The 25,727-nt window shown below is 37.3% G+C and overlaps 1 protein-coding gene across 3 annotated transcripts in view; it reads left to right on the top strand.

Annotated features, from left to right (window-relative positions):
- Positions 1–25,727, top strand: part of LOC104012517 (potassium voltage-gated channel subfamily KQT member 1) — a 514,732-nt gene that overhangs the window by 81,448 nt on the left and 407,557 nt on the right. For all 3 annotated transcript variants that reach the window (XM_087765111.1, XM_087765113.1, XM_087765112.1), the window contains exon 12: positions 22,161–22,272. In XM_087765111.1, the coding sequence (XP_087621237.1) occupies positions 22,161–22,272 (112 nt within the window). The remainder of the gene's footprint in view (positions 1–22,160; positions 22,273–25,727) is intronic.

Raw genomic sequence — 25,727 nt, 5'->3', positions numbered from 1 at the left:
CAGATAACTGTTAAAACCTTAAAAATGTAGAAAGTTAGAGAAGCAAATACATTGTATTTGAATCAACGTGTTGCTTAATAATAAAACAAAGGCAGCTTTTTAAAGTGAGATTAAATTGACCTAATAAATTGTATAGTTTTTGGTAAGCTGTTTCACAGTACTGAGGTGGCCCTGGTAATTTTTGCTCTTGGATCCAGAATATACATTGTGATAGTCTTGCTGTGTAAGTCTCTGGGCAAGAGAAGGAAGGAAGAAAATCCAAGACCCTGTCATAGGGGTGTCAAGGGAGAACTCAACTGTTGAACATAAAAACAGGAAATCAGTTTTTCTTTTGTTATGTTTGAGCAACCAGCAGAATCTTCTCACAGTATGGGACCTTGTGGGGTTTTCCTGACATCTGTGTCTGAAGGAATGCATTAGAAAAACCTGTTACTCAGGTAGGTCTTCAGTAGCCTTGGTACAGAAGATGGAGAGTAGAAGTAGAGACTGTTCTATCTTTGAGTTGTACTACTAGAGATTTGATTAAAAATATGAAAGGTGTGTTGGAGAGTAACCATAAAATGATAGACTTAGCCAGCCTTGGGAAGAAGAGGGAAGTGAAACAGAGTTATTGGACTTCAAGAATGGGACTTCAGAGTTAATAGATAAGGTATGGTAGGAAGCAAGACTAAGAAGTGTTATGCTCAAAGTCTTCTTTATAAGCAAGAGGAAGCACACACTATAAAAGTAAAACTAGAATTTAGTGCTAGTATAACTGAAATCTTGAGATCTAATCACTATTAGTCCAGATCTCATTGTTATAAAAAAGAATCGAATGCAATATGTTTTTTTCATATTTAAAAAGTTGCAATAATAGTAAAAATACAATTAGAACTGTAACACGTACTTCTTAATTTCTACCTATTTTCCTGGCATTTATGCTCCTCTGGGTACTAAGGTTTCATTTGCTGCAGGGGGAGAAGAGGAAGTGGTACAATGAGTTGTTGAAATCTGGTGTCATTCACAGGAGGGAATATGATGTTTGTGGTCATAGTTTCTTCTTCCTCTCCCAGGATCCACTTGGGGTCACTTATAAATGTTTCCCAACACACTTTTACATGTTTCTTCATTGGTGTGCAGCTCCAGGTTTCATCTGAATTTACCGTATGTGTTCCCCTTTATATATATGAGATAGTATTTCTTTGTTCTCTGTTTTGTCCAGCTCCTGGACTGTATTTTTCTTTAACTGACATTGGTGAATTGTTTATAGCTGTGGGGTCTACAGTGCCAAGCCTGTGCCCCATCTCTTATCTCATGCCTGTACTCCTATACACTGCATCCTGTGTTTCCAATTCTCAAGGCCTCTGATATTCTACCCAGTCTGTATTTCTGTAAACTATGTCATTATTTAGTTGTAAATATCTCATTCTACTAGAATAACTGCTTTTACTACTGTAGATATGAAAGTATGATTGTACAACACAAAGATAAACAAAAGTAAAACAAGTTAGATATAGACACCTGGTCAATTAAGAGAAATTGCTGTCACAGCTAAATCACTTAAAGTCAGGCCAAGAAAAGTTTGGACAAGACAGGCCTGAGCAGCCTCATTCCTTAGGTCTTGCAAACTCAGTACAAAGCTTAGGCCTTGTAACTAACAGTGCTAATACAGGACAACACAGAATAATTCAGGAGACATAGGAGCTTCTTAGTGAATTCACATGAATATCTCAAGCTATCACTTTTCCAAAATATAGGAAAGATAGGAACACTCTGGGTAAATTGTGAGCTTTTTTAATGACCTAAACTTGAGATGAAAATCTATGCAGAATGGAAGTTTGGCTCAATTATTAAACATAAAGTGTAAAGACAGTAATGATGTCAGGAAATAGTTAATGCTTTTTTCACTGAAAGTTAAGACTGAATTTGCTAAAATTGACACTACAAATTGTGTCACGCTATTATTTAGCTAATGATTCAGTGAGGAGCAAATCAAGTCAGAACAGAAGAGGAAGGATTGGGAAAGATACACTGAAGTGAGGTCGCTTTTAGTTATCTGGGCTTGCAGAGTAATAGCTGAGGAGTAAGGGAGTGATCAGAAACAACGTGAGAGCCACTAACAGGACTCATAGGAGGCTGGTGAGATGCATGGGTCTATAAAAGGGCACACAATACATGCTTTGAAAGGGAGGGAAGGAGGAATTTCCATTTCTAGGAAAGTCCATTTCCTAGAGTAATGCTGGAGTGGTCAAACTATTTGTAAAAAAAAACAGCCAGTGGGAAGGAAATAAGTAACAGTGAACATGAATTGGTCAAGAACAATCAGGTTGGATCATGTGGGGTATTTTTCTGTGATGTGTCAATGTGCATTGTAGATAGGAGAGAAGCAGAAGACAGTCTGCATACTGATTTTAGTCACTGTTTCCTGTCTCATCCTTATATGTGCATAAACACAGGATCTGGATTATGGCCTAGAAAATCAGCTTAGGCTACTGTAAGAGGGATGAAATCTCGTTGGAATCTGATACTTAACAAAATATTTACCACTGGTTCACTGTTTAACTGAGAAATGCATGTAGAGAGGTTTCTGAGCCTGGTGCTATCAAATAAACCCATCAGTGGGTCAGATCAATTATTCAATACACAGTTGGTATCAACTTAGAAGTGGCTGAGAGCGCTTTGGAAGACAGCCTGCGAGCCTCCCACAGAGGCTCCCACAGAGGCAGCAATGCTCATGCAGTTGGCTCCTGTCTCATGTTCCCCTGCTAATTCTGTATCTCACTAATTCACTGCAGTGATCTGTCTCCACACTTTTGATATCAAGCACAAAGGCAGCCGCTTGACCTGATCTCTGGTCTATTAACCAGCTCTTTGTGGTACATGATGTCACAGTGTGGAACAGATAACCCGCTCACTGCATAGCACTGGGGGATGCATGGGACTCAAATGAGCTCTTGTAGGCAGAGCCTTTTCCAGTACATCACTGCAGCACCTGCCCTCCTTGAGGTTGTATGATCCATATTATTTTGGGGAAGGGGAGGGGGGGAACCTGTTTGGGATTTAAGGTTTCCCTTTTTATGGAGGGCTTGAACTCTGGTTAAGACCATGATTTTCTAATTCCGTTCTAATTAGTCAAGTAACTTAACATTAAAAATTATAATGCAGATTGTGCATCAGGGAATGGGAAACTAGTATATAAGTGGAGGCTGCTTGGGGAAACAGTCTATGAAACCTACCTTTAAAAGCACAGGTAACTATGTGCTACACAATTTGGATTTTTATCACCACTGCTACTTTAGAATCTTATCTTTTTGTTAAATGTTTCAGTGAGGTAGCAACAGTCTCACTCCAGTGCAGCCCGGGATACAGAATACATAGTCTAACATGCCAAAGACCAAACTTCAAACAACAATAATTTAATTTCAAAATGCAAGGTACATCTCCATATGATCTAGTGGATGAGAAAAGGGAAACGGGGTGGGGGGAACCCAATCAGCACTTGGGCCAGCAATTGTAGCCCTGCAGACTGTGAGGTTTTCCATTGCAGTTCACTAGTGACTGTATGGAAGTGAAGGCCTTTTTGAGCCACCTCAGTGCCTTTTCACTGAAGGTGAAAAGCAGGTATTTCATCTTATAAGTGGGAATAAGGGCAACTTTTTGCATTTCCTCCATTTTTTGTGTGTGTGTGTGTACTTGTTTCGTAAAAAGCCAAGGACTGTAAGCTTTTGCCTCAAACTTTTTTTCACAACAGAAGCAGAGGCAGCTAGAGACTGTTAAAATGAGAATGGAAGATAATGACAAAGCTCCAGTATGTACTAGTGGGCTGTTAGACTGCAGTGGAAACCCTGTTTTGGTGTTGAGGCTGTATGTAAAAGGCTCGTCTCCTGTTGAGGTGGGAGCACTGCATGAGTCAGTGTTCCTGGATTCTGTTCCTAGCTCTGTTACTGATTTGCTATGTGACCTTGGGCAGACAATTAACTCACTGTGCTTCAGTTGCGTCATCTGTTAAATGAATATAAGTCTTGTCTCTGTCACAGAGATATTGTGAGTCTTAATTGTTTATGAAGTGTTTTTAGACTGACACAGCATTACAGAAGTGAAGAATGCTATTAGTCAATGCAGGATTAAACATAGGCCTACGCGTTTATTTACTGTTAGCATAAACAAGGAGGAGTGGTAATCAGGAATGTCAGCTTTTGCAAGAAGAGAAGCTGATTTTTGCAGAAAATGTAGTGAATGCTCTGTGGGGAAAATTAGATGTGATTTAATACAGAATGTAAAGCTACTTTTTAGCCACAAAAATTTGTTCTTTCTGATGGGAATGACAAAACATTATTGTGGGAGATCAGGGCATCATGTTAAAAAAAATCATGGCTTTTTTAACTGGTTCTTCTTAAATGGCTGAGTAGTAAATATACTTTTACTACTCCTTTAAATGTACTCTTCATTTTGAATATGTGAGTTAATATGGCTTGAAAAGCATGTATTTTACATATTTTACAGTGTATGTCAGCTGAGAAAGCTGAAAAAATTCCAGAGTAGAAGTAAAATAAACTCTGGTTCTTTGGGGTGTGTGTGTGTGTGTGTGTCTTTGTATGTATATATATGTATGCAACACAGACCATTACTTAAAAAATGGAGAAGAAAAAATTTTGTGCTCTCTTTTTGGTTTTGCTCCCTGTTTAGATACCCAGGTGTTAGCCACTTTCTAAACAATTTTAGTTTGCTTGATATGTCTCTTTACATAGCATGCTGTTTTCAGTCTCATAGATAATGCTTGGAAAATAATTTTGATATACAGGGATGCATGGTGTTATTTCCAGATTTTTCCCAATCATAAATCCATGGGAATCTTTGCTTTTACTTCCGTGGTTTGGAAATGCTTCCATGCACCACCCAGAATAAGTGCTGTGATGGAAAATCTGGCCTGTCAACTTGCCTAAAGATACATGCACAAGGGACTTTTACATCTTTCTGTCAGTTTAAACCTATCAGGTGTTAAAAAACCTTTGTGTGTCTGAGTATAAATAGGAGAGAAGTTTAAGAAATAAAGCTTTGTTTCAACCTCTGTACATGGTAAAACCTGATACATTCTAGTCAATGATCTTTGTTTTTTTGCAAGTAAATGTTCAAGAACTCTTTAGAGGGCTAGCTAGACATAGCTAGGCAATCCCCACATTTAAAGTGGTCTTGTTTGCTATTATGTTGTGAATCTTCACAATTGAATAATTTTGAGTTTATACCTGCTGCATCTATTGCTGGCTAAGATTTTCTTTCTGCTATTGTCATGAGTGTTATGTCTGAGAACCTGAAATCAGTGCACTTTGCTGTCCTGTTTGAAATGGAGTGATGGTTCATTAGGGTGATGCCAGTATTGCACTGAGCCATGATCTGGTCTAGTGACACTTTAACATTTTCCTGTTTTATTTCTACTTACTCCAGTAGAAAGTAGTATATGCAATGAGAGTGGTTGTGTCTTAGGGATGTACATAATTGAGGAATGCCAAAGAGAGGTGATTTTTTTATTGTTGAGCTTTTTCCTGTTAATTCTGATCTGCATAAGATCTGAGACTGGAGGTGAAAAGAATTAGTTGTTCTGAAGACTGTCCACAGTCTATGTTAATCATGAAAACCTAGGAAAATAGGTGCTGCACCATGTGTCTGCCAGTTAGAGGTAGTCAGAACTCTAAAAGTATTTTTCATGGCTATTGCAAGGAAGAAAAGCAGCTGCTTGTCATTTACTTAACCTTGCTTGGGCTGAATTTAATCAGTGGAACACATCTGGAACTGATTCCCCTTCAATTTGGAGTGTCCAGTAATCTGCTGTGTACATACAACTGGTGCACCTTTAGCATTAGAATACTTGGCTAAACAATCTTTTGCAATGTTGTTATCTTTTGGAAAGTAAAGAGGAAGAAGCAGTAATTTCCTAATGAGCAAACATTTACAATGTTCTGTATAGGTTGCGTTGTTCATTGATTTTGTGCAGCTGTTGTATGAAATCTATCGATCAGAGTTAATAAATTTCTAAGTGAGTAAGACTGCTTATTTGTATTGATCAAAATTGGGCCAAATTCTGAACTCTTTAGCATTGCTTGACTACAACTGGTGAAACAATTTGACCTTGTTACTTTTTTTTTTGATAGAATGCGATGCTGAATTATGAGCAAACTTTGAGGATGTAGAAAGCTTCTGCCTATGATCCATGAGTGGTTTTACTTAAAATTCTTAGTCTTTCTTGCAGAATTAGGGTGTTGGACTATTATAGTGAGCTATTGATATCTGCTTTTCAGCTGACTTTTCTGTTAAATAAAACTAAAGGAATCACTGATTGGGATAGTAATACTGGATAAAATGCTAACCGTTGTTAAAAAGCCACTTAGTGGGAGATATATGGAAAAATAACTGATGCATTTAAGCAGTGTTTTTTGTAGACAATACATTCCTTCTTTACAAGGGAAGTTGGCAAAACTGGAATATATAGTCTTTTTCAATATAAATCCTGTTCACTTGCAGGAGAACATTTATATTTAAATGAACCTCTTTCTTTGAAACCATAAGTGAGTATATGTATCTCTGGGAAAACCTCTTCCTTCTTGGTGTTCTCCTGCAGAGAAATTTGCAGTGAATATCCCAGCTGACTTGGCAAGAATTTCTGTGGGAATTCCTCTGGGGTAAGGCCCATAGAAGTGAGGGGGAAGGATGATGAATTATTTTGGATATCCCTTCCTTCTGCTTTGTGCCCTCTATCAGGGTGTTCTCTTGATTTTCCTTCCATGCTAATGTGGGTAAGGCTCCTACATGGCACCCTTCTGTCTTGTATTATGAAAAAATAAAGATGTGATCAGTGCTACCCAGCACAGCAGAAAAGTACCCAGCTTGGAACTATAAAGCAACACTGATGGCTTTTTAAATTATGTAGTGTTTTAATAATGTATTATTTTTATATTGAGGATCTTGAAGCAGTGGCAATCCACCATCAAGGAAAAAACCTCCTGGGTTTCCTCTTTTTCATTCTTGATATGGTCTGTAGCATGTGGTTTCACCAACAAGAGAATTGTGTGTAGTTGGCATGGACTTAGAAACTCCTCTGTAAAACGAGAAGAATATATTTTTTTTTTTTATCTTTGAATAAGGTGAATTATGGAGAGAGCACCTATAATACAATTCTGATAACTAAATCCAGGAATTGTGGCTTGCACACAACCTGGTTCTGAATATGCCTCATGGGTACATAAACTGCGACCATGTTCTGACCCTTTGGATCCGTTTGTGTTCCTTTAAGTATTATGTTATGCTGCGTTCTCAGAACTTGATTCCAGTTTTCAAAAAAAATCTTAAGCAGCATAATGCCAGTATTTGTTGCTAGTGGCTTTTTCATTCTGTTTTTAATGGGGTGAATCAGACGATGGCAATGTGATACTCTAGACCTGGTTGTACTAACTCAATTAAGATCCATTTCAGGTCAGGTTGACCTGAATCTATCCTAGATTAGTTTGTGCTGAGTGAGCCATCATGAAGGAAGTGTGTGCCAGCAGCCCTAGATAGAAGAAGTCTACAAGTTTCTCTTGCTGTTTGTTTGAAGAGCTCAGATTGGCTGCTGTTTCTGTAACCTTGTAAAAGACAGTGCAAGCATGCACTAGATTTTGGTGTACACAGGGGCCCAGCAGCTTAAGGTTTACAGGGATGAGCTTAGCCTGATGAGCAGAAAGTGTATACAAAAGTACATGCAAACTTACCTTAGCAAAATAAAATATCAGTGTTAAATAGGATTTTTCCTTTTCTTGCTGGAGAAATGGTATCTCTGGAAGTTCTGCAGTTGCGCTGTTTCTAATAAGGTAAAATCACATTCATAAAACAGTAGGCCTATTTATAAGTCACATGAATGACATCAATTTTAGCTGATAGAGATCTACTTGGTTAAGATAGTGGTGGTTTTTATGGGGAATTACTTTGCATGGTAAAGTTCCTCAATTTACATTTACAGACTGCTTAGTCTCCTTAAAGGGATAAAGATATTCTTTGCTAGATAAATAAATGCATTAGTATATGCCAAACTCAGACATGGACTGGCTGGAGTGGAAACAGTCTGAGGTGAAAATTCTTCTTGAACCTCTCTTACAAATTGAGAGCAAGGCAGTTTAGGTTGGGGTCCATAAAGTCTACATCAGTAGCAATTTCTAAAAACAGGTTAATTTGAACAAATTTGCTGTTTACTATTTAAAGCATTTAGTTCAGAGTAGGGCTTATTAAGGAGACCTCTGATGCTCTCCTCTTCTGCCTCCTTCATCTTTATATCTCCCTTCCCCAGCACTGAATGGGTCTTAGTGTGTTCCCACTTCATAGGATACAATCACACATCGCAGTCTTCTGTCTCCTTCCCTTCATTTAGATGCTGCTGCATCTGGGTCATGCAGTTCTTCTCTACATGAGATAGAATTGTCTGAGAGATTTTTCCAATGTTAGCTTCTCTGCCAACCATCCAAAAAAACTATGCTGCAGGGAGATAAGACTTAGCTTTGCTCATCCTCCCTTGTGTAGTACAGATGTGTCCCATCTCAAATGCTGAAATGTGACTTTTTTCTATGAGACTATCTCCAAAGGAATCGAGGTCTTAGCCATGAAAAAATGAAGGAATTGTTGCGGAAAGGCTCTCTTCGATTTCACTGATCTCATCTAAGCAGTTGCTTTTGCAACTGAGCAGCTACTTCAGGGTAAATAACGCTGCTGAGTTGTCTCCATGCTGCCAGCTTTCATTTAACCTGTTGAACTGCAAGTAACTGAGTATGTTGTGCTGGCTGCTAATCTGTAAGGATCCTGGAGTGGAACAGGAGAGCACTAAGGTTTCAGTTGTGAATCACTTGTAATATCACATGAGAGCGATGGTTAGATCCGGGCATAAGACAAAGCAGGTCCTTGCCAAGGAGGTGCTTCTGTGCCATGCTAGCAAACATCATCGTTATAATAACCTTTGCAGAGCTGGAAATGGTCAGTACTTTGAACCAAGCAGCAAGATCTTCCCTTCACTTGTGACGTCAACCTAATTTAAATCTGTTCTCAGATAGAAAAAAGACCATATCCAAATCTGGATAAGAGAATACTGAAGCATTTATAGCTTGAAAGCCAACTCTTAAGGCAGGGGTTTGGGGTGAGGGGTACCCAGTAGAAAAACGTAGTCAATGCTCAGAACAAGGAAGTAACTGCACAAGAGCATCAATGAAAAGGAAGTGGGAGGGAGAGAAGGAACAAGGTGTTAATTTCTCCCTGCTGGTCTTGAAAGCAAATCTCCAAAAGCCTTGTGTACAACAATCAGTAGCCTTTATGATACCAAGAGTCCAAATGGCAGTGAAAATATTGGGTCTTAATGCTTTAGAATTATAATAAGAGTTTTCACATTATCCTCTCGAAAGAAGTAATTTGCCTCTTGGGCTATGCCTTTGTTATTTCCAGAGTCTGTAATACTTTCTGCTAAAGATTTATTGGAATAAAATTCATTTTACTTATATCCTACCTTTCTAGGGTTTTGACATAGTGCTTCACTAGTGTTGCATTTTTTTCCCTATAGCAATCTTAACAGTGTTTGAGGCCAATGCATGAATTTTCCATTCACTGGACAAGTGCACATTCAGATCTCTACTAAAATCAGTGCAAACAAATTTTGATATATTCTCAACTCCACGTGAATGAATTTACTGAATAAGAAAACACATTAAGAATTCTTGGATACCACCTCAGACTTGGAAAGTCCCACAGCTGCAGACCACAGGAAGTTCTCTGTGAAGCTAGCACTGTATATTTGTCCTGTCCTTCTGCACCTGCTCTTCACCTCTGTTGGCGACAAGGCAGTGCATAATACAGTTCTTTGTCCCGATGTGTTGTTATCTGATATTAGGAAAAAAACCAGCTGTTTTGTCTGTCTCAGCAGTTATTCAAAAGTGCAAACCATTCCAGGATGGTATGTATATGTTTGCATTTGAATGACCATGGAATCCTGCTACCGCTCCACTTACACTTACCGAAAATATATATAGCATTCATTTTATCCATATTTAATGGATGAAGCAAGTGGTTATCATTTCAAACCATTGCTGAATAAACACTTGAGAAGTCTTAAATATTCTTAATGTAGCCTGTATATCTGGTGTTTGCCCAAGGCAAAGGTAGAGGCAGGATTACCTGTTCTATTCTAACCTAGTCTTTGAATGCAATAGAAATTGTTTTGGAACAAAACAATTTACTTGTCTTCAAAATGCAGCCTCCCTATGGCAATGAGCTAGTAGCTTAGAATACAGACTCAAGTCAGGTGTGCTCTTGGCTCTATCCACTGGACAGAGGCAGGCACAGTAATACAGTGCTTTCCTCAAAGGTCCCTCTTAGCACTTAGGCAATGGCAAAGGCTTGTGAAATCTACTGGGAGGAAAATCAAGCTGAAGTGATTCAGGGAGAACCCTTTGAGGCAGTGATGAAACTGTCAAGTATTTGACATTCTTTCAAAAGGAAACAGTATTCCTTAGCTGCCTAAAATGTCTTACAAAACAGTGTTTCAAATTAAAATGTTTGCCAGGGCTACATCTGTAACTGTGTGTATATATAAAAATGTTGATTCTGATACATCATGAGATTAATGGCAGTAAGACTGATAATTGATAAGTAAGACTGATAATGTCACTTTCACACATGACAAAGATGAATTTGTGTCTCAGTCCTCAATAATGTGGTGAAGATCAATAACTTAAAGAAGCACAGATGGACCCAAAGCCTTGTGATGGGACTGATAGGGTAAGAAAATACATATCTGTTGTGATTTGTATATTATCTGCTTTCTCTGAAGATGCTGATCCCAGTAAAGTCACTCCTCAAATTCAGCATTCATCCAGATTTCTCTTTGGGACAGGAAGAATCTACAGCCGGTTGTTAATGTACTGACCATTGTATTCAGCAGTCTTGGCACTAGCAGCAATCTCTAAGTTCTCTGCTTTTCAGGGCTTCATTGCACATCTGTTAAAGAGGAATGCTGTTTGCTCCATGGAGATGCGTTTTATGGAGAGAGTGGGTCAGTCAAGCTGTGAAGCACAAGGTGGGCTTAAGAGTGAGCTTTTTCACCCTCTTACACACAGGTCCTTTGGTGGAGGGAAGAGTGAGACATACGGTAGAGCTGTATGTCTCATTACATCTGTCAGTGGTTCTCACTGTCACTGTGATTTTTTTCAAGTAAAATTATGGCTTGCTGCCAGAGGAGAATCAAGGTCACCCTAAGCCTCAGGAGCTACAGGACGCATTCAAACATGTTTCCACAATGTCATCAGTAAAGAAAGACTTTGGCCTCTGACTGAGGGCATGTGTCAATTTAGAGTTGTATCTCACTTATAAACATCGTTGTTCCCTTGTCATGTACAATCTTTGGTTGCTGTTGGGAGTGTAGAATACTAGCTATGCTGGGTCTTCTAAAGCTAATAATTCGAGTCTCAAAAAATTGGATTAAAGTAATGTCTTAGTTGTAGCAGCAAAAGCTCAGCAGCTTCTTTGTAATTAAAATAAATTTAAGAGGAACTTAAAAATATTCCAAATATTTCCTAATGGAAATTCTGAATAAGCAACGAAAGTGGGAATGTAGCATTAATAGTGAATACACATACTGATTGAGCTCTGAAGCACATGGTTGAAGACCCCATGAATTAAATTTTAAATAAAACGTGATTGGTTGGTTTGCAGCATTGTTAGGAACATAACTTCTGAGGGGATTTTGTGCTTGTAAGATGTTACAGTTCATATTCTATGATCTGTCATTCAAAATTTGTATAGTATTGGGTACACATAACAATAGCTATTTTGAATTCCTATTTTAATAGTTTTAATTTAGACTTTTACTCAAATTACTACCCTAACTAAAAATCTTCACATTCAACATTTAGCAAATAAGTATTCAGGGCAAATGTATTTGAAATAGGAAGGGAACACTCCCATAAAATGTTGTTTCTTTTCACCTGGAATGTACAAGATAATAACAGCTGGAGCTTTAGGTGAGAATAGTTTTGATTTAGTGCAGTAGATAGCTACAGATTATTTTGCTGAACTTGCTTTGAGTTTTAGGACAAATATGGCAATTATTTCCTCTAGTATTAAGATTTACTTTAATTTACAGCATTTTTGCAGTCAGTACAGAATAAGTGGATTGGTAACAATGTTGTATGTATTGTGAATTCATGATTAACTGCTAGTCAATGGGAAATTGTTCTACAAGGATTCAATTGTGTGATGCAAAGAACTGCATTAGACCAGCAAATAAATGTGGCATATTTCATCGTAATTACAATAACTGGGTTTTGTGTCCTTGTGAGTCAAAACATTGACAACAATTCGGAAGATGTTTCTAATTTTACTGTCACTGCAATTTGTATGCTTTGACCGTTAACAGTCATGAAAAATAAAAACATTTTCAGACTGGTTTATTTTCTTTAATAGCCACACTAAAACTGTACTTCCTTTTTAAAATAAACATTTTTACTATAACGGCAGTTCTGAATCCCATAATGGAAAGTAACTCTATATATTTATATTACACGATACATTCCCTATGTGTAATTCTAAGAGTTTGTATGTGTTAAGAGCTTTCCCTGCAGAGCTAACAAGCTGCCAAATTACATTTCACTGACTATTAATTGTTTCATTTTAAGGTCAAGTTCTTCTTGTCTTTAAAAAAACCCCAAAATAACAAGCAGTGGAGAAGGATCACTTTCAAAGCTATTTTTGTCTTATTTTTCTTGACTGGTCTTACTGTATGTTTTGTTCTTCAGAATAACTGAACTAACAGTCAAGTATTGCTAGACTTAAAAAGTCAAATGCATTAGTATTGGTGACTTGAATTTAGTCATGGAGAGCTGATCTCTGAACATATCCATAAGCTGTAGATGGTATCTCCAACTCTGAAAACATGTTCAGATGTCTGTGGGCACAAGGATTGTCTCAGATAAGCAAAAGAAACAGAATGAGGCTTCAGTTAAGAGAAAAAGAGATACTTTTCAAAGTTGAAATGAGTCAAAATACTTTGCTGTAGAATGTTGAGAAACACTGTTTCTTCACATCGCTTGAATACAACTTGTCTTGTTAGATGCTTTCCCAAAGGTGTCCAGTTCATGTTCCTCCTGGACTAGTTGTGGCAGCATTTGGGCCTAACGTATGCAGGAAAAGTAGCTCACTGCTGACAATATACGTCAGCAGCTTATTCTGTGCTGTTTCAACCACCGAGTGTTAATGGCAAGTGTAAACTACTGCGGCAGAATTGGAGCTACTCTGCAGAAAGCTGTGACTGCAGATTTGCCCAGTTATTGGAATGTTTAATGCAAGACTATGCAGTATTAAGCTAGTAAACTTGCAATGAAAGAGAATCAGGAGAGGAAGGATATATAGAGAGATTTCTTGTTGATCTTGAAGTTGAGCTGGCAACATAAACATGTTAAAATATGTCCCAAGACAGATTTTTGCTAGGAGATGTTTGAGGAGATGAGGTACCTGCTGTCTTCACTTGAAGAAGGATAACCTCAAGGGCTGAGAAGTCTTTAGGGTAAGATAGGTAGGTAGGTGCTTTGCTTTGGACAAATGTTCTTTTTCCTATTGATGTCACTTACTGTATTTTTCCTGCTGTCACAATCCTCCTGCTGCTGCCATGTGGCGCAGCTTAATAGCTGAACTGTATCTTCTGTGCAACTCACTCTGTGGGTTTCTCTGGATGCTTCTCTTCCGCAATCAACCACAAAAATCTGTTTTCCAGCTTCCTTGCCAGACCTGACCCCTTATGACAATCCATGTCAACCACATACATTTGACTGAGTTTGGAAGCCTGCTTTTTTTTGTGTTTAGGAGAAATAGCTTTCATAAGAAAAAGGGCATTATTTTTTTCTAGAACAGAGCCCAAGAGAGAAGAAATGTTAAAACGAAGATGTTCACTTCTATATCCACATAGAAACCTGGGAAGGGCTAGCTACTTGAGATACACACGTATAGACCCTGTATCTGAAGAGATGGGAGATTTCTATGGATGATTCAGGTTGAGAATGAGAAACCCCTCTAGGGTTCAGTTATAGGCTTTCTGTTTCTCTGGATTCCTTGTCTCTGGGGCCTTCTAGTCTCTTTGGCTCAGTAAGATGGAGAACAAAAGTTCATAGAGGTAAATTTTGTTGTAACTAGTAGAGGCTCTAAGGGCATGTTATGCATATGCATCGAAAAAGTTATCTGGCTGACAAAGTTGTATGTACTCCTGAAATGCTGTTTCCTTTCTCCTGTGAAAGGCAGGAGGCCAGAATGAAGCATCCAGGCAGTTGAACCACATACCTAGCCATGTGGTAAATATTCATATTATTGTCCAACATGCAATATGACTGCAGCTCACAGCTATCTGCATTTAGCACTGTTTAAAAAAAAAAAATCACATCTGTCATTTTTTTGGAACAAATTTTAACTTGCTATTCTGACAAGGAACTGAAAACACCTTCCTCTAGCTTTCTGTTGTGGGTCATTCCCATGAGGAAGACTGAAAAACATTCCTGGGCATAATACAACCAGAAATGTAAAAGTTAAAATAGCTAGATTAGTAGCTCTTCTTTGTCACTTAGCTACATGTTCTCATGTTTTTAGTTGATCATTAATGCTTTTATCACAGCACAATCAATAGACATTTTAAAAATAATTAATTTGCTCAGATTAAATTCGTCAAGAAAAATCCTTTCTTAACTTAATGCTTTTGAAAGGGACTGAACTGAGTGCAGTGGAAATCATAGCTTGCTGTCTGAGCAGATAGCAAGTGGCACCAACACTGCATGCTTCTCTACTATGCTCCATTAATCTCCAATTCTCTTCTGACAGGTCATATCTATGTATGAGGAGGTAGTTACAACTCTTCGTGCAGTTGGTCCCTGACCACTTTTCTGAGTCTATCAACAAACTGGCTTGTTAGTTAATGCCAAACATTACACAGGTTCAGTGGTATGGACGTTTGCTCACTCTGCACGTTATTTCACACAAAATATTCAGCTAAATATTCAAAGTCAATATGTTTCATTTAAAGAAAAGAAGTTGGTTTTGTGCTGAATGTAATTAAGTAGACCTATATTTATAATGCTGTAGAAAATATTTGGTGGGGTGATTTTTTGTGAATATGTTGCATCCTTCTTGTTTGCTAGGTCTTACAAGGATGTTCAGGCAGTCGAGTAGGTAACAACATCTTCATATGCATTCAAAAGTATGTTTCATTGTTTTCTCTCTGCATGTTTTCCAGTACTATATGCCTTTCTGGTTTTGAATTATGTGTTGGTATTCAGGTACATCGTGCTGTCCCATTAGACATGTAATGAGTGATTATGGTTCCATGGGGTGTAAGTCAGTATGTAATTTGGTCTGCAAGCTTATCTAAACGAAAGAATGTACAACAAATAAAGTCAGCATTAGTGCATTTTGAGTGCTGATTGTTTCAAATCAGATAGACAGGAAACCAGATGTTGAAGTTTATCTAAAACACTTGCAGCCAAACATGTAACTAAGTACAGCAGCAATAGTGCATGACACTTTTTGTGTATACTTAGCAATATGCTTGCAGCGAATACAAATTTATTCTTGTTCCTCAATTCACTTTTTCAGATGCTCTTTTATTTCTGTTCTGCTAGCAAACTACTGTTTAATTTATTGTGCTCTGATTCTGGAGGTATTCTAGGAGCAAAATCAAATTTGGGGAGAACATACAAGAACTGCAGTATCAGCCATGTCTCTAATGACAATAAATTTAGATGCCTAAAATTAGGTACATAAAGTGGCTTGGCTTTTTTAACTGCACTGGGCACTTGTAGCTCTTAGAGTTGTGTATGGGACAATGAGTATTTGGCATTTGCAGATGGCTTACATTTGACTACCTAGTAGGGATTTAAAATCCCAGCTTCAGATGCTCAGATTTTTAACATTTTTACAGAAAACTAAAATAAAAATAGCTCTTTCTTATTTAGACTAGTACTGAGTACACTCCTGACACTTTAGTTCCACAACAGTAATGAAGAAAATCTCCCATAATATAATAAAGAAGTTATTCAGTCTATGCTAGTGATATGTTTTGACATATTCTTCCAACATGACGGCTCAGATGAGCTTGAATACCATTTGGCTGCTGAGATGAATAATAATAGCAAAGTTGAAGATGTTTTTAAAGACAAGCTGGTGGTCAGGTGTCAGACACTTATAGGAACATTGGCTTTCATAAGCCATTAAGTTTCCTTTTTTTCTAAGGAAGGATTTGGAAATGTCTCAGTGTAGGCCCCAAACCAGTTTGTCTCTCTATACAGCTTTAAAAATACTGCGTTTTGGGCAGTGGGGTGATATGAGTTCCTGCCACAAGAAAGAAGACAAGAAATAATGCTGTGATCTCACAGGTACTTCCTCCCTGTGGATAAAGGAAGCATAGTCATCCCATGGATTTTCTTTCAAGGTGCAGCATTATGTATAAAGTCAAACAAATCATATGTTTACTTCATAGACATTTGTTACGTTGAGTAGTGGAGCCTGGTGTTACGAGAGAGTGTGTTTTAACAACTTTTGATCTGAAAGTCAGTAAGCAGTCAACTGATAGTGTCAACTTTTAGGCTGGATTGATCCCACCTACCTTGCACATGGAATCAAGATACGTGCATTATAATGCTGCTGTCTGAGATTGGACTGACAGTCATTCTTCAGAGATGCCTCCTTTTCCCTTTCTCCATTGACTGTAAAGAAAACAAAGGGGTTTGGCTTAGATGTGTCACAGAGTGGGAATGAACAAAAATTAAGAGGTTTTCCTTTTTTCCTAGTGCTATGTCACCCATAGTGCATATTGTTCACATACAGTCTTTTAAAGTGATAATTGCTGTGGAAATAGTTTAACCAAACAATGAAATGATCTGTCAATGAAATGTGCAGAGCAGATTTTTTTTTTTTTCAAGTGCATATGGAATTTAGGAAGTTTTACTGAATGTCTCTTGTACTGGAAAACTGGGTTTAGGCACCTTTAAAAAAATCTAGTCAATTGGTCTCACTGTAAATAAGCTGATAAACTGGCTTTGTTTCCCATTGTTAAACATGTAGTTAAAATTAGATGAAATTCATTCTTTATTTTAATATTTTGTTTGATTTTGTTAACAAAGAAAAGTTTTATTGTAACTTAAAGTGGGCGAGGTGTCATAATAATTTTGATGATGTACCCATTCCAAATTAGTTCAGTTAAAAAAAAAAGGGAGTATATTCCTATTTTAACTGTGTATATTATCAAGAAGCCAGTTATGAATTTACTGTTTCTCTTGTCAGATTACTGTTCATACTAAGTTCTTGCTAAGCATTATAATAGTGATGAAATCTTACAAATCTTACATCTTACAAAATGCTATCTTGTTACTTTTCTCTCACAGATTATTTCATTTAAGAGTTATTCTATATAGGGTAACTTTTCTAGCACTAATAAGAAGTCCTTGTCCTAAGAAAGAAAAAGAATAATTGAAATGGGTGAAAGTGATTAAAAGGCAGTGACACTGAAGGAACAGACTGGAATTTACTTTTGGTCTCTTAAGCCTGTTTTTTATAATGTTCTGTTTTAAAAACAACCAACTAAACAAGCAAAACCCCCAGACAAACAGACAAGCCCCGACCCTTACTTTCATCTGGTAGATGAGACCTTATCCTCATCAGTGTTCTCTACACATTAATCTTTTTACTGCTTTGGTCGAAGACTGGTTTCGCTTAAACCTCTATGTCCCATCTGGCCCTTGTCCGGCCTGCGTTTTTACATGCAGCTCTACAGCTTTCCTGGTCATCTTTATCCATCTGCTCTGTGAGCTCTCCCTTGTCATCAGGTACTTGGCATGGTCTTCACACAATCTATTACTTAACAATTTGAGGAATAAATATTCATGTGACAGGAACTGTTTTGTGTTGAACTGTCTCGAATTTGCTGTCTATTTCTATCCATGTGCCTGTGTTTTCCCAGCTTAACTTGTCAAATATCTCCTTTCATTCAAGTTCTTTGGTGTTTGTATTCCTAGGAGTAGCAACTGCAGGTACCCTTCTATATAATGTAAGCAGCCACTGCAATTCTCTGCAGACTCTTGTAAAGTAGACTGTGTGGGAATGGTATGAATTATCTTTAAATTTGTGTTTGAGGTTTTTTTGGTGAATAAAAAAACCCCTCCTAATAAAAACAGTCAGTTGGAAATATCTGCAATAGAAGAGACCCGCTTTTTCTTTTTTTCACCTTCTTCATCTGAGAAGAGAATAGTGCAAAATCTTCCTGGTTATTTTGTCGTGGTATTGGTAGGCATTGCCTATTTGAGGATGACCATGGTAATGGAAATCATGTGCAATCATATTTTCTACCGCAGTTGTAAATTGGGAGTTCACTTTTTCCCCATACTACAAAGACAAGTAACTGTAATACAGATAAGGAATCTAAGTTTAGATAAAGCTAAGCAGCATTACAAAAATATCTCTGTGTTACATTTGGATGTGTTTATTATATGTTCCCACCATTTTAGAAACTGACACTGAAGGAAAAAATAGAGGTATATGAAACTTAGCTTTCCTTTTGCTGTTTCATTTAATGAGTTGATCTGTTTCATGGATTCCTAGGTCTATGGCATTCACTTGTATTTGTTGTACTGTGGTAGATACTATTCTGTATTTTTGACTTGCTGCTTCCAACTGTTTATGCTCAGAAAATATTATATATTTTATAACCAAACAGGTACAGCTTCTTCTTGTTGTGAGTAGTAGCACAGTAGTAGTGGAAAGGAAGGATGGCTTCTCTTGTCTTTCCCCTTCATATTTCTTTGCCTCCCCTCCTTGCTACTCTGCAAGAACAAAAATTAGACATTCATTCCCATAAAGTCAGTTTGGAAAAGGAAAGCTTATTAAAATAAATATAGAGAGTGAAAATATAGTTGTTCTGGCTTGAGCTGCAGCTGTTACAAACTTACCATATGTAGTAGCTGGACCTTACAACTTTGAGTTTTACTTCTGGAAAGCATCACTGCCATACGTTAAATGTATTTTAATGCTTCACATTTCCTCAAAATGAAAGCATTATCATGAATGATTATTATGAATTACTTAATTGCTCAGAAGCTTATGGCTTCTTGACATTAAAAAATATTTTTGTTCTTTTTTTGATTTATTGAATTTGATTTATGACTGAATATTGCTGTCTAAATGAGTTTTGGAAGTTCAGTCAGGGAAAGTGACAGTTAACTTCAGAAACTGAGTTGGTTCCAGAAAGAGTGTTTAAAGTAAGAAGATAACTGCTCACGACTCTGACAGTCACCTTAGGGACAGAAAATATTTAGAACAGAGGACGTTACTTGCATTTACCATTGACATTAATGTTTGGATGTGTGGACCAGAAAACATTACCAACGGATTAATGTTTTAGACTAGGAACACACAGAATTAATGGGTGATAAAAGCATAAAGGGATTTAGTATTAAATAGCTTTTATTATGAGGGTTACAAGGATAAAAGAGGTATTCTCTTGTGGTGGTTTAATACTTCACAAAACGCGAACCTGAACTGATACTAAATTGAGTCAAGTGGCTCTTAGAGTAGTAGGGAATCTTATAATATCACTACCCAAATGTTATGAGCCTCAGAGCTGTGATTTCTGCTTTAAATTGATGCTTAAGAGCAGCACTTCTAGGAGAAGCTCTTCTTTCTCTTAATGCTTGTGTATGCTAGAAGCAGGTATTTGAGATAAATCTAGTATATAACCAAACTGGCAAAAATTGTTCTGTCCACAGATCTGACCATGTGGGAAGCGGGAGGGGAGAGGGGAAGCAGGGAGGCAATCTTTGAGACATGACCCAAATAGTTTTATGGAGCAAAGTGCACATCTTCAATTCAACTGATAAAATGAACTATGGAGTATATGCTGTAGAACTTCTGTTTGTATAAAGTACATAATGACATCATTGTCTTTTTCAAAATGCTTGTAGGAATGAAAGGTATGTGTACTACTTGTGGGATGAGACTGTCACGGATAATCATAGCAAAGTCTTCACCAGACAGAAATTCTTTTATGCATTACGCATGTTTTTACCCTACGTAAAGAAGGAACAGAAGCTTGTCATGCTTATGTAGGTAACCAAGCACCAGTTGAGGCCATTAAGCCTAGGATTATATTCTGTGTGTCTCTGCAGAAGGCCCATGGTCAAAGAAGCAAGGGTTTTAGGCACACCCTGGAGTAACAGCAGCGCTGCTCTGAAGCACCCAGCACAGCACCCACAAATGGGAATAATGAGAAAGTGAAGGTTTCACAACTGGTATTTTACTGTTGTCTCTCTTTTCTCATAACTAGCATGTTATAACGGAGCAAAGAGCCATTGTAGTAGTAATCACTTCTCAGAAAAGGAATTGACAGGCAAATGTAAACAATTAGGGTTCTTTTTAAGAACCTGTGGATGCAGATTGGAAACAGCAGTGTGATGAGACAGAGATAAGTTTGATAAGGCAATATGGACCAAACCTTGAAAATGACAGAAATAAAATGTAACCCTACTTCTTATCATGAAAAATGCATTGCAGTAATTTTAGTATGTCTTGTACTATAAAGGAGGCAAACCCCCATGAATTAACTAGGTCCTTCCCTTACCATTTCAGCAGTCCCTTGTGTATTAGGAATTGCTAGCAATAAAATGTTTTCCTTTTAATTTGATTATGCCTTACATGGGCAAATGACTTAACTGCCTTTGGCCAACTCTATGTTCAGTTATGCCATTTTATAATTATATTCCATAGACTCATTTTCACTCCTTGCCATTTATGCTATGGCTCTTCCAGTAGTAAGCTCTGATGTTGTGTGCTTTTTAGTATTTAGCTTGAATATAGTCCAGTCAAAGTGGTGCTGTAAAATTAGCTGGAGACTTCAACAATTTGGTTTTCTAGGAGGCAAGCTTTCTCTTTGCCACGTGGGTTGTTTTTTTCTTCTTACCCATGACAGCATATGCAAGTGACACTACTTAGTCTTTTACTTGTTTTGTTTGACCCTTGATTTTAGTGATTCCCGCCTCTCCCCCCCCCCGCAAACATTTATCTTTTTTTCTCCCTTGAATTTATACGCGTCATCCTATCCGTTTTCCAAGTTAGACTCTGCCAGCTCATAACTGTATGTGCCAAGCTTTCAAGAATGAACAGAACTAAAATAGATATGGAGCTTCCTTAGAAACTGTTAGGATCACCAGTAGTCATGAAAAAAAAATCGCTGTTTCAGGTCACAGCAATTTAAGCTAGATGTACTTCATAGCTTTTGAACAAAACAAATAATAGAGGAAAAGATATTGAAAAGACCTTAAAGCAGAAATTTTTTATGAATATTGATGCAACTGAACTCAGAAAGGCAGGTACATGTATACTTCACATTTATAGTGCAAGAAGCCAGTCCTGTACTTGATGGAAATGCGTATTGGGGATAGAGATTTTTGAAGCATAATCAGTCTGTTTTCATCAGTTACAGGGCTAGCTACACTGCTCTGTTTTTTGCAGTCTGTGAGTGAACTCCTTTATTCATTGGCCATCATACATCTTCCCAATCTGTAATGAAATTTGCAGCTTTCTTATGCTTGGAACATAAGCTGAGCTACAGTACAGCTTTGTATCCATCATGGTTACCCTGCTGAGCTGGCTGCTTTCAAACACCTGAGGCTCTTCCCTGGTCCATGGGAGAATTTTTGAACACTAGTGAATATAACGACCAAATAGAATACTTGAAACAAAAGTGCTGTTTATATGATAATAGCAAAAAAAATGTTAAAGAAGGGGTTTATAGAAATTAAAGTATACATATCAAATAGTATTAACCGAGGAAATGAAAGTCAGATTGTTTCTGTGTATTGTCAGGCCCACATTGAAATTGTGGATATGGTGAATTTCTGCTTATGGGGAGACAGTCCTCAAGAAGACAAGCCTTTCTTCTAAGAGGTTCCTGTGTATTTGAACTATGTATATGCACATATATATTTTTGTATGGCATATGTTATAAGCATCAACTTCACTGATTCTGACAAAAAAGAAAGCCATGTCTCATATTAGAACCATTTCTTTAATCTACTGCACAATGTCTCATGCAAGGGAAAGAGCTTGTATATGTTGTCTACCTAATGTATTATGATTTCTTTGAATTATTTGTGCAGTGAAAAGATGTTTAGAAGGGAATACCGAAGAAATGGCACGGGCCAACAGCTTCACTGACATTGACCTTATATCAGAAGAGTTGCCACAGCCAGCTGTATCCGACGTGGCACAGTAAGTAGAACAACAGCTTTTTAATGGATAATATAAATGCTCATTAATGGTGAGGGAGACTTGTCACTGAATAAAAGTATTATTCTTTGGCTGGCTGCACTTGAAGTGATTATGAGTTTGATCTTATTTAACCATATGTGAATGTTTCTACAAAATGCAAGTTGAGTTTTAAGTTTAATGGAAGTAGTCAGACACTTGGAAGGAGAAGCATTGCTCTGCGACAGGTGGCTTGCAGTCTCAATGTCTTTGTTGTTTTACTGTTTAAGGCAGCTGACACAGCTCCTGAGATTTAGTTTTACAGGTAGGTTTATACTTTGTAGAATTCTGAATCAGTTTGAGCTCTAAAGCACTCCTAATATGAATACTGTATGAATTGGTTGGAAACATAAATGAAATAGTCATTTATAGATAATGTTGGGGATGGGGAATCTGGAGTAAATTTCAAATGTGAAGCAGAGCATTAAAGCATACAGCAAGGCCTGGATGGACCAGAGCATTCAGGTATTATACTAAGGCTTTATATTACATGCAGAAACTGATATAAACAATGCTGGTGAATAGAACTCTTGAGTTAGCAGTGGTATATGTCCTAAAGGTACGGTACAGCTCATGAAGGTCTAACTAGTCATCTGGATGTTATGGTAATGTTGGTGAAAAACTCGCTTGAGAGTTCGCTTGAGTTTCTCTTGCAAGAGAAAATATGGAATTGTCATTGGAAAACTCTTTGGTAAATGTCTGAGATTGAAAAGAACAACAAAAATTGTTGCTTGCCTTCAAGTAGGGAAAAATATGGACAATGGTGTTCAGGATGAATTTGAAAGCAATGTGATTCCAATCTATAGTGTGATTGCTTTTAGAAGTTTTATTTCACGTCATATGGTTACTTTCTGTCCAGGTAACTCATGCAGATGATATGTCTACTGAATCTATAGTAACTATACTATGCTTTTATACAGGATATCCTGGTGCTTGTATTTTCCCAACATGCTATAATTTTGACCTTCTTTCAAATGAGAGAATTATAACTTGTTCCATTCAAATCGTTTGGGTTTTTTTGAAGGTTTTTTGTTTTGGTTTTTTGTTTGTTTGTTTTTTTAATCAGCACAGTGCAAGCACAGGATTTTGCATGTAGAAAGAAACAGTTTTCATCTTATTTGTACTATTTAGTGCATGAAAAATGGTATTTTATGTTATTCTGTATAGTGCACCTTGCAAACTGTACCTGAATTTCTAGCTCATATTAGAGTTTAAATGCATTCCTCTCTTGTGTGGAAAGTAAGAAAAGGAATAGTTGAAAGCTAACCAATTATACAAATGAAAAAAAATTAAAATATGGAGAGTATTTGAAGTAATATGCTACAGGGTTTAAAGTAATATACTATTAAGTCCTCTTGATGTGGATATCAGGTGCACATAAACAGAATGATCTTGCAACTACATATTGCTAAATTAATGATTATTAAATTCTAAGACCTGCTATATATTTCTGAATATGTCTAATGAACTTCAAATGTACAGAAAACATAAGGTCAAAAGTTACAGCTGTAATATAAGGTTATAAATGTACTACGTAAAAACAAAGCCAAAACACCATTTCATGTAGTTTTATGCTTCTAAAGTCAAGCATGCTGGTTTTCACCTTTATCACTGATAATCTCATTTTATATGTGTGTAATTCTACATAGTAGGATGCATTCATTTAAGAGTTGTCCTGATTCCTGAGTAGAAATGTAGTATCTCATTATTCAAGTTATGAACTTCATTGGACAAGCACAGAACATGATGTATTTATGTATCTTGGTTTTAAACTGCTATTTCTCATGCAAACATTAAGGTATTAACACTGTATTTGCCTGATATGCATATGCCTTCTACATGAATATTAGATATACTTAGCATGATTATTTGTCTTGTCTTGTAGCAGAAGTATAAGCAGGTAAGTCTTCATGTGTGCTATACTTGCTTTGGTGTGTGAACTTTCCAAAACAGCATGGCTTTTGCTTTGCACTTAGTAATGTATCCCCTACACTAGTGTGCCTTGGAATTCGTGATGAGGAAATCTTTTTTTTTTTTTTTTTTTTTTTTCTGTTACAAGCTCCACTTTTATTCTGCTTGTTTACCTGGTTAGAATAAAGAGTTATTCTGTTTGTTCACGTAGATGTTGTTTCATGCTGTGGAGTTATGTACCAGTTAGATACCATGCGGTGTCCACTCCCCTCCCCTGTTTTGGAGTGAACTACGTAATGGAAAGTTGGTTTATCTCATTTGGGAATAACATGCATTTGATAACCAGTGCAACAAATCTTCACCCTAGAGTCACAATGCAGTCAATGAATTAGACAAAAATTCTTCCATGAGTAGAATTCAGCCAAAGGTGTGTATGTGTGCAATGACCCTTCTCAGTTTGCAAAGTAAGTGAAAACATGGCTTCACATAACAGTTAATGATAGTATGCTACGATGACAGTTTCACATGGAGCACTTTTTTGTGAAATCAAGCTTGACTTTGTCAAGCTGCCAAAAGGCAAAGTTTTCCTTGCTGTCCAGAAGTGTTATGAGTTACTAAATCAATCTCGCAGTATACCTTTATTCCAAAGCCAGTAACTGGTCATTTTTTAAACTTTGTAAGCTGCTATGTTGATTATTAAACATGAGATGTTACGTCTACAACTGTAATGTTTTGAGGGTTTTTTTCTGTAATGTGAACAGTAGATTCTTCTGAAATCCTCTCTGCTAGGCAGGTGATAGGAGGGATGTTCTCTGATGACAGTAACCTTTACTTTTGGCCATACTGTCTTCAAGACTCCATTCATTGTGTGGGAAGGCAGATATTGTCCCAGGAGAAAAAGAGTTCCTACCCTTGAGCCATGCTACATTGGACAAATCTCTGTTGCACAATCTGCATATGTGCATTAGTCTCACAGTAACTAAAGTGGTTGCTTGGCAAAACCTATGAGGCTGGTTGGAAACTGGTGATACTACTATTTAAGAATGTGTCTTGACTGAAAGCAAACCAGTTCACTGGGTTGCAGCACTGCCTGGGTTTCAGTGGTTAATACATCCAGTATTGGATTTCTGATGTTAGTGATCCATGTAAGCTTAGAGGAGGTAAGCTGTCCTGGTAGAAGGTGGAAGGTGTCAATAAAAACAAAACCAAACAGCAAGTTTGCAAATTGAGCTTAAGATACCTTTCTGTAGAAATATAGTTTCTTTGTATCCTTTAGATAGCTGGAATGATGTTTGTTTCCAGTGATCTGGGCAAAAATGTGGAAAAATGCAGCCTCCTGAGCTAGGGAACAAAAGCCATTCAAGCTTTCAAGCAAAAATTATTCAAGCTATAATTCTGTGGTTGTCTGAAGTTCTTGCTGAATGTCTCTGGCCCATGATCTCATGTGGTTGCTGACCTGAGTGGAGCTGTGTTGTTTTATGCTGGCTGCTTCTGAGGTGTCCAAAGTT

This window comes from Nipponia nippon, unplaced genomic scaffold, assembly GCF_047370975.1.
Source record: "Nipponia nippon isolate SJK-2023a ecotype South Korea unplaced genomic scaffold, ASM4737097v1 scaffold_3, whole genome shotgun sequence".
Taxonomy (NCBI): Eukaryota; Metazoa; Chordata; class Aves; order Pelecaniformes; family Threskiornithidae; genus Nipponia; species Nipponia nippon.
Note: the sequence above shows the minus strand (reverse complement) of the source record. Positions and strands in the feature narration are given on the sequence as shown.